The sequence below is a fragment of the Lactuca virosa genome, chromosome 6 (assembly GCF_052849685.1).
Source record: "Lactuca virosa cultivar CGN04683 chromosome 6, Lactuca_virosa_CGN04683_v6, whole genome shotgun sequence".
Taxonomy (NCBI): Eukaryota; Viridiplantae; Streptophyta; class Magnoliopsida; order Asterales; family Asteraceae; genus Lactuca; species Lactuca virosa.
The window spans coordinates 142,687,976-142,697,143 of NC_136431.1; the positions used below are offsets into that span (position 1 = coordinate 142,687,976).

The 9,168-nt window shown below is 35.8% G+C and overlaps 1 protein-coding gene across 1 annotated transcript; it reads left to right on the forward strand.

Annotated features, from left to right (window-relative positions):
- The first annotated feature begins 6,609 nt into the window (after positions 1 to 6,609).
- LOC145121973 (putative F-box protein At1g67623) lies at positions 6,610 to 8,570 on the forward strand. The gene is made up of 5 exons (XM_079057650.1): positions 6,610 to 6,749; positions 6,836 to 6,992; positions 7,085 to 7,259; positions 8,136 to 8,229; positions 8,429 to 8,570. Exons 1-5 carry the CDS (start codon positions 6,610 to 6,612, stop codon positions 8,568 to 8,570), a joined length of 708 nt encoding a protein of 235 aa, XP_078913776.1.
- The last annotated feature ends 598 nt before the right edge of the window (positions 8,571 to 9,168 follow it).

Consider the following 9,168-nt stretch of genomic DNA (forward strand, 5'->3'; position numbering starts at 1 on the left):
TTTTTGGTGTTTCAAGGGCCTTTCTAGCCTTCTGGAAGTGTTATAGGCTTAGTTTCTAGGCTTAGGAGGGTGTTGTGGCAACTTTGCACCACTTAAATAGAGTTGACGGTCAAGGGAGATTGCCTTGACCGTAAACACCCTTCTATTCATGATTTCTAGATGTTTAACAAGTGATTCTTGTATCCAACAAGCTAAGGGTAGAGTACTTACGTAATAGAAGCTTGAAAGGGTGGTTAGAGTCCAAAAACACTAGTGTGTGTTCTTGGTGCTCTTGGTGAAAGAGAAAATCTAGAAAAAGATGAGATTCAAGAGATAGGAGCAGGGATTTACCACTAGGAGTGAGATAGAAACACAATCAAGGTGAAGAATCACTTACATTCTTGAGGATCTTTGAGCAAAATCGAAGTTTGTAGAGAGAGAGAGAGAGTAGAGAGAGAAAGCTTCTGGAGTGTGTAAAGTGAGAAATGAAAGCCACTCATCCCTTATATAGGGGTGAGTTTACGGCCAAGGGGTGGGGTGGAGGGTTTACGGCCGTGAACAGTGTTTACGGTCGTAAACAGAGTTTACGGTCGTAAACTGAGTTTGCGGCCATAAACTCCTCTTGAAGGGTTGTTTGACCCGAATGCTATGTTTTGACTTAGAAAACCTCGTTTTCGAATACGGAACTCGATCGAACTGAGTTTAGAATATTCCGTTAGACCAAAAATAATACTAATGTGAACGGAAATAAATCCGAATTGATTTATTTAAACGTAAAGTCCTTCATAAACTATCAAATTTGACGGAAATAAATAAAAACCCAAATTTGATTAACGGAAATTGAGTAAGGATAACGGAAAAAGTTTCGGGTTGTCACACCTTTCATTTTCCATAACTTGAGGACAAGTTATGGAGGTCATTAAAATTCATTTAGATCAATTTTCTAACAACTAAATTAATCATATAATTCAAGAATAATCTAACTAAACTCATAAACAAGATAATTCCAAGTCAACAATTTACAAGCAACTTTGTTTATCACATAAAACAACAATTTTCTCAAAACTTTGACAATTATCTTGTGGTTGGATGAGTACAAGCACTACCTAATCAGAAAAACATTTTAATGATCCAAAACAGTTTGTGGTAGTGTTCCCAATCCAATCCAGGCCAAGAAAACTCAAAATTCTGCAAACAGAGCCTTCAACTCGTCGAGTGCATGAACTGACTCGTCGAGTTGCTCTGTTACCGAGTGGAATCGTCGAGTCAGTTCATGTACTTGGCGAGTTCACCAGTCAGATGCAGGAAAACCGACTTTTTCAGCTTTTGAAATTTAGCTAGTATCAAATATAATAGAAAACAATCCTAGGCTCTGATACCACTGTTGGTTTTTGAGCACTATAACACTCCTATGGTGCACATGCAACCCTAAATGCTTTTGATCTATGTTTTCTCTAATTATACATGCACTACAAGAAAAACGCGATTTTGCTACGGAAGGAATCCGCTGCGAAAAGATGAAATTCCGTTGCAAAAGACGAATAGCGACGAAATTTGCAATGACCTATTTCCGTCCCTAAAAACGTCGTAGCGAGGGGTTTGCAACGGAAACGATAATTCCGTCGCAATTGTGACAACGGAATGAAATATGTGGTAGATGGTATTCCGTCGTGTATTCCGTAGTAGGTTTCCATCACAAATTCTGTGGTGGTTCTTCCGTCACAAATTCCGTTGTAGTTATTCCCTAGCAAAATCCGTGGTGATGAATCCCTAGCTAAATCCGTGGTGATGAATCCCTAGCTAAATCCTTGGTGATGAATCCCTAGCTAAATTCGTGGTGATGAATCCCTAGCAAATTCCGTTTGATCACTTCCTAGCAAATTCTGTGGTCATTAATCTCTAGCAATTTTAGTGGTGTATATATTATATACCAGATTCAATATGGACCGATGGATAATTGATTTATAAATTATATCCAAATAATATTGTAGTAATATATGAAAAAAAAAAAAAATCATAATCATCATATCATAAAATAACAAAATAATTATTTATTACATTGAAAAAAGAAAGTTGCTACTCTAAAATACATAATCTTCAATAAACATATATCAACCTACTACTCTTGTTGTTTTGTAAAGCCATTAATAAGATCCAATGCCGTTTGAAGTTGTTTTTCAAGATACCGACCCTTGCTTGGTTTTCCTCTTGTTGGGCGTTCATCATTTCTTTAAGCTCTTCATTTTACTGTTGTTGTTTAGCAACAAGCTCCCTCATTTCTTCTATTTCATCATTTTTTCCGGAATGTAAGTTACATCCGTTTTACCATTCCTATTGGGAACCGCCTTTGCAAAAGAGCCTAATCCATAAAGTCTTTTTTTTTATCATGACCACCTAAAACAACATAAAATAGCTTGTCCTCCTCAAATTCAACACCTTCAGCTTCCAACTCTTCCCGTTTTTATGTATAGGCCGCCTACGAAATAAAAATATTATAAGTTAAAAGATATCAAATTTAGGAATGATATTATGGAGTAGCTACAATATAAAAGTTAATTTTAACTGAAATGAATATTACATGAATTTGTCTATCTTTTTCATTTGTGAAAGTGACTCCATCATGATTCTTAGTGTGTGTATACAGGAACAATTTACTATGGGGTGGCTCATGTCCTAATTTCCTCTTCTGCATAAATACCATATAAAAAGTCAAATATACAGATAAACATATGCAAACATTGATACGATGTACCATTTAAAAAATTACCAAATCAGAAGCTATCTTCAAATGACATGCGGATCCAGCTTTATGTGTGGTTTTTTCTACTCCATCAACCACACCGTTACGCCTATTCTTCTTGTTCTGCTCAGATTTTAACTTGTATTCTTCTGTATTCCATTTTAATTGACAGGATTTCCAGACTTCCTATGGAATATGAGCTGGTTTAAAGCCATGTTTTTTTCTTTTTGGGCTCCTCATGTTGAAGAGATATTGACCATAACTTTGTGCCGCTTTCCTTGCACAAGCTTGCCTCACCAGCGAGTCTATTGTCTCATCCCAACAACATTTTTTCTACACATTAACAATATAAACATAAGTTGAAGTGTAAATGTTTACCAAACAACAATATATCACTTATAGTTACCTGAAACTCCTCCCAATATAAGTCGCGCATTTCTTTGCTTACTTGTGCCGAAGCGTACCCTTCTGGATCTACTCTTTGTTTAAAGGACTGACTAATAACGTGTGCACAAGGGTCTGGTGGCATTATCCTGCAAGTAATCATGTGATGTGTTTAGTTATGAATTGATATGTAGGTGTAAACCAAGATTTAATACATAACAAAAAGTTGTAATTAAGATTTGAATTGGTAACTCACGTATTTTTCCAAACATGAACATTAAAACGTCCATCTGGTCCACAATCTTCAGAGGAATTGGTTTCACCTTCTACACTTTCCACTACATATCCATTCATGGGTGGTTGTGTTGGTGATGGGGTAGATTCTGGGATAGGTGTTGTTGATGGGGTATACTCTGGGGTAGGTGTTGGGATAGATGTATATGTTGTGGATGTGGTAGTTCCTTTACTTAAGGAGGGTGTGGTAGTTATTGTAGTTGTGGAGGATGGTAGTGTAGATGCAGGTTTTGAGGTTGTGGTAGTAGATATAGGTGTTGATGATGTGGTAGTGGGTGTTGGTGTTGAGGATGGTTTAGATGATGTAGGTTCTGAAGTTTTCATTATTGATGTTCGTGTTGACGATTGTATTGTTCCAGTTTCTGAAGTTTTAAATGTTTTTTCTAAGAAGGGTGTGGATGTTTTAAGTGATGCCGGGGAAGTTGTAGTCATGGGTGATGTTAATGATATAGGTTTAGGGGTTTTGTTGGTAGATGTTATAGGTGCTTTGGATGTGGTTGTATGTATTGGCAAGTCGATTTCTTCATCTTGTAAGTGTCTGTTTATGAATTTTGCAGCAGAAATCCGGTTGCGTTTCATAACTTGTGGTGCAATGAATTTAGTTGGCTTCACACCGGATGCTCCTTTTTCTTTCAAGGTCGACATCTTTCTAACACAAACAATAAAAATAAATTATATATGAATGCATTACTTTGTATGCAAACTATTGAATACAATCAAAACCAATTTACATGAAGATGATCTGAGAACAAAAAACGATCGATCATCACGACAACAGTAAATTAAATTAAAATAAATTTTAGATGAGTGACAACCTATATCACCAAAGTCAGTGCACAAACGTATAACGAATAAAGATTTCGAGCAATAAACCACCGGAGATGATGATTACAGAAAATGTAAACCCTATTTCTAATCGATAATTAATTACCCTAATATGCAGCATAAACGTGTGTAGGTTGGAGGGAAACGAAATGTGAATTACTTTGAACCTCCGCTAATAAAAAATTCGAACTGTGCTAATTACCGCTAAATATTTAGGAATTCAAATTTATTTAAAGTAGCTACAGATTGATAGATAGGATATATACATATAAATAACGTCAAGAAAGAACATAGAGTAACGATGTGTTCATAGTATAATTTTAACTTAAAATTATATACGAGGACTAAACATTAAAAAACTATACCTCTTTATGCTTTTCTAATTAAACCGAAATTTATATACAAAAGACGTACGGGTCATGTCAATATATATGGTAGTGGCTTATTGTGTCCATGGTTGACATATGGGCCATTGGTCAACATGGTAGTTGCTTAAGGCGTCCATGGTTGACATATGGATGATATATGGGCCATTGGTCAACATGGTAGTTAATTAACGTGTCCATGGTTGACATATGGGCCATTGGTCAACATGGTTGTTGCTTATGGTGTCCATGGTTGACATATGGGCCATTGGTCAACATGGTAGTTGATTAAGGTGTCCATGGTTGACATATGGATGACATATGGGCCATTGGTCAACATGGTTGTTGCTTATGGTGTCCATGGTTGACATATGGGCCATTGGTCAACATGGTAGTTGATTATGGTGTCCATGGTTGACATATGGATGACATATGGGCCATTGGTCAACATAGTAGTTGATTATGGTGTCCATGGTTGACATATGGGTCATTGGTCAACATGTTAGTTGATTATGGTGTCCATGGTTGACATATGGGCCATTGGTCAACATGGTAGTTGATTATGGTGTCCATGGTTGACATATGGGCCATTGGTCAACATGGTAGTTGATTATGGTGTCCATGGTTGACATATGGATGACATATGGGCCATTGGTCAACATGGTTGTTTCTTATGGTGTCCATGGTTGACATATGGGCCATTAGTCAACATGGTTGTTGCGTATGGTGTCCATGGTTGACATATGGTTGACATATAGGCTATTGGTCAACATGGTAGTTGATTATGGTGTCCATGGTTGACATATGGATGACATATGGTCCATTGGTCAACATGGTTGTTGCTTATGGTGTCCATGGTTGACATATGGGCCATTGGTCAACATGGTAGTTGATTATGGTGTCCATGGTTGACATATGGATGACATATGGGCCATTGGTCAACATAGTAGTTGATTATGGTGTCCATGGTTGACATATGGGTCATTGGTCAACATGTTAGTTGATTATGGTGTCCATGGTTGACATATGGGCCATTGGTCAACATGGTAGTTGATTATGGTGTCCATGGTTGACATATGGGCCATTGGTCAACATGGTAGTTGATTATGGTGTCCATGGTTGACATATGGATGACATATGGGCCATTGGTCAACATGGTTGTTTCTTATGGTGTCCATGGTTGACATATGGGCCATTAGTCAACATGGTTGTTGCGTATGGTGTCCATGGTTGACATATGGTTGACATATGGGCTATTGGTCAACATGGTAGTTGATTATGGTGTCCATGGTTGACATATGGATGACATATGGGCCATTGGTCAACATGGTTGTTGCTTACGGTGTCCATGGTTAACATATGGGCCATTGGTCAACATGGTCATTGCTTATGGTGTCCATGGTTGACATATGAATGACATATGGGCCACTGGTCAACATGGTAGTTGATTAAGGTGTCCATGGTTGACATATGGATGACATATGGGCCATTGGTCAACATGGTTGTTGCTTATGGTGTCCATGGTTGATATATGGATGACATATGGGCCATTGGTCACCATGTATCATTTGTGCCGGTTGTGTATTAGAATTTAAAATTTTCAAATACTTAATTTTATAGAAAACATTAATTTTTTAAATAATTGTATTAATAATTTAGGGTCCCCGATTAATCCCTGCTGAGTCTGATTAATCGCTTATCGCCAGTCGACCGCCGAGCTACCGACGAGCGATTTTTACAACCTTGATTAATTAAAATAGAAATTGATTTTCTTTCAATATGAGTTTTTACAAAACTACCCTTACTAATTAAATACGAGTCCTTGTATGCATTAGGATAATTTGGTCATTTTGTAATGGAACATCTTCTAGGCTCCATAACGTTTTCCGACGAAATACGTTGTTTCAGTTCTTCACTCTGAAATTCCGTCACTTTGAAACATCCCCAACTTAAAAATTCCGACAGACAAAAAACCCTAAAATCAATTTCGCAGAATCGTTATCTTAGTGAATGTTTATTATTATGGAAGCCACTACTTCATCTAAGATTCAATCAAGAAATCAAACGAAATCGCTATCAGACATGCCATTTGAAGTGATGGAGAAAATAATAGTCGACTTGGCAAAAATTTCAGCAGTCGAGGCTTTCAGGATGAAGAGTGTGTAAGTTTTGCCTTTGATCATTCTATTTCACAAGTGTATTTGAGTTGTCTTTACATTATCGAGCGAATATTGTGTTTCGTTTGCAGTTGCAGATTCTTCAACGAGGCAGGAAAAACGGATGAAGTATATAAACATATGGAGTTAGATGGATTACGATTTCATGTTTGCTCTGACCAGAAACATACAGTTGTCAATAAATGCATAGAGATGAGAAACCCAAATATTCTATTCAGGAATGGATTGGTATGTTGTTGTATATATGCATAGTAGTAATTAATTTGTTACTTGTTTTCCATAAATTTAACTAGAAATTATGTGTTTAATGTTTTTTTCAGATGAAGTTATTTTTCTTAGAAGCTGAACATGAAGGGAAAACGATGCTTGAAGAAGCATCTGCATTGGGACATTTGGATTCAACATTTGTCCTGGGAATGATGCTGATGGCTGAAGGGAGACATAGGAAGCACGAAGCTTTGGACATGTTGAACAATGCGTACCGCAGAGTAAAAGGTAAGTGGAATCTTAGAGCAACTTGTTCTAAGGTTCATCTCCACTTAAATAGGGAGGGGAGGAAACATGTACACTTCCATGGCTTCCATAGATCTTGTGCATTGCATAAGTCTGTAGGTAGTGCGTCAGACGCTTTTGTGAATGGATACAAATGGGTGTTTATGTGTGACATTTGTTTATGGGATGCTTGTTTCGTTAGGTTTTCTAGGGAGTTTGGTATAATTTATGAGTAGTTTGTTGATATGTACTTTCATATTATGACAATTAATGCTATGTAGATTCTTTTGGTTTAATATAAGGGACTAAATGAGTTAAAGTTTGGAATGATGTTTGAATGATGTTTAAATAATGTTTGAAATTTGAATAATGTATTTTGGACTTTTAATATTAGTGTTTATATTGTATTGTGATTATAGTTGTATGTAGCAAATGTTTGTTCTTTCCTAGTATTAAGTACATATAAAATACATTTGTAAAGGCATAAACAAACATGTATTTTATTTTGGACTTGGTAATTTGGTTTAATATCAACTAGTGGAGTACCCATGCTTTTCATAGGGTAAAATTGTAAAGGAATAAACATATGGACTAAATAAGTTTACTATTAAAATCTTTTTCCACTTTTAATATGTATATTAGTACATGAATATATACTAGTAATTTGGTGAAATGTTAATATAAATGTATTACATTATGGATTATGATATATATATGTTATTTGTGTCTTTTTCATTTTAACAATCAAAAGTCCAATATTACCTAGCTATAAAAGGCTATAATATTTGAATATGTGTTTTGACACAAATACCCTTAGTATTCACATATTTGGAATGATTTCAGGGGCAATTTGGTCTTTTTGCACTCTAAATTGTTAAGGCGCCATCATACATCTGACGTCACGCCGGCGTTCCAGTTCTTCAACCATTCATAACATCTCAACTTTTCCGGACGATAAATCTGTATACAAACAGTAAAACCCCCAAATCATCTTAGAATAATCGTTCTCAAAAACGATTTTCTCCGATAATAGAGACTCGTGTACTACTCTCGACCAAATCAGCATAAAGTAAGTTTTTTTCCATACCCTGTTACAATGTCTTTCATATTTACGCTTAATTTTTAAAAAAAGGAATTGAAATCAACTACTCGAATGTGTATTTTGTAAGTAGAATGTCGAATACTAGAAGTCGCCTTTCGTTAGATGATCTCCTACTGGAGCTTTTGAGTCAGATATTTGTAGTATTAGGGTCAGAATCTGCTAAAGACATCGTCTCTGCAAGACGTTGGCAATTATCAATAAACATCAACTAATGAATGTATATTTGATTAAATAAAACTTTATTTGTTTGTTATTTACTATGTATTTAAATTTTTGAAGTTCAAAGAAGATGTATGAAGCAGGGGGTGATCCTCAAGTGTACAGAACATCATGCATTGACATGTTTGAAGGAATGGGTCCCAAAACTCTAAAAGCTGATTCATTTATACGCACATGTGCATTGCATAATAACATTGAAGCCATGTATAGACAAGGAATTGTATGTGTAATTTCAGTAATTATATGTAATCTAAATATACCATTTATTAATATTTTGTATCATAGATGATATATATTGATATTGTTATTCTGTCAACATGATGAGTGCTTTTATTATGGCAATTTTGATTTAGGATTGACTTTTTTTAGAAAAGCAGCAGATGAAGATCATCTTGAGGCAATTTATTTGCTTGGAATGATCTACATTTCAAGAGGGCCTCATCAATGTGATGAAGGTATGTATATATGGTATATATGTACATTGGATTAATTGATGGATATTTTAATGTGTAGGTTTACAATTACTTGATGCCTATTTTGGCTGGGCAGTTCCGGATGATGGGGAGTACACGGGTGTTGTTGATAGTGCCA

Coding starts and splice junctions, on each gene's coding strand:
- LOC145121973 (XM_079057650.1), top strand. CDS start 6,610: ATGGAAGCCACTACTTCATCTAAGATTCAATCAAGAAATCAAACGAAA. Junction 6,750..6,835: donor GCTTTCAGGATGAAGAGTGT/GTAAGTTTTGCC, acceptor TTTCGTTTGCAG/TTGCAGATTCTTCAACGAGG. Junction 8,230..8,428: donor GATAAATCTGTATACAAACA/GTAAAACCCCCA, acceptor TTTTGTAAGTAG/AATGTCGAATACTAGAAGTC.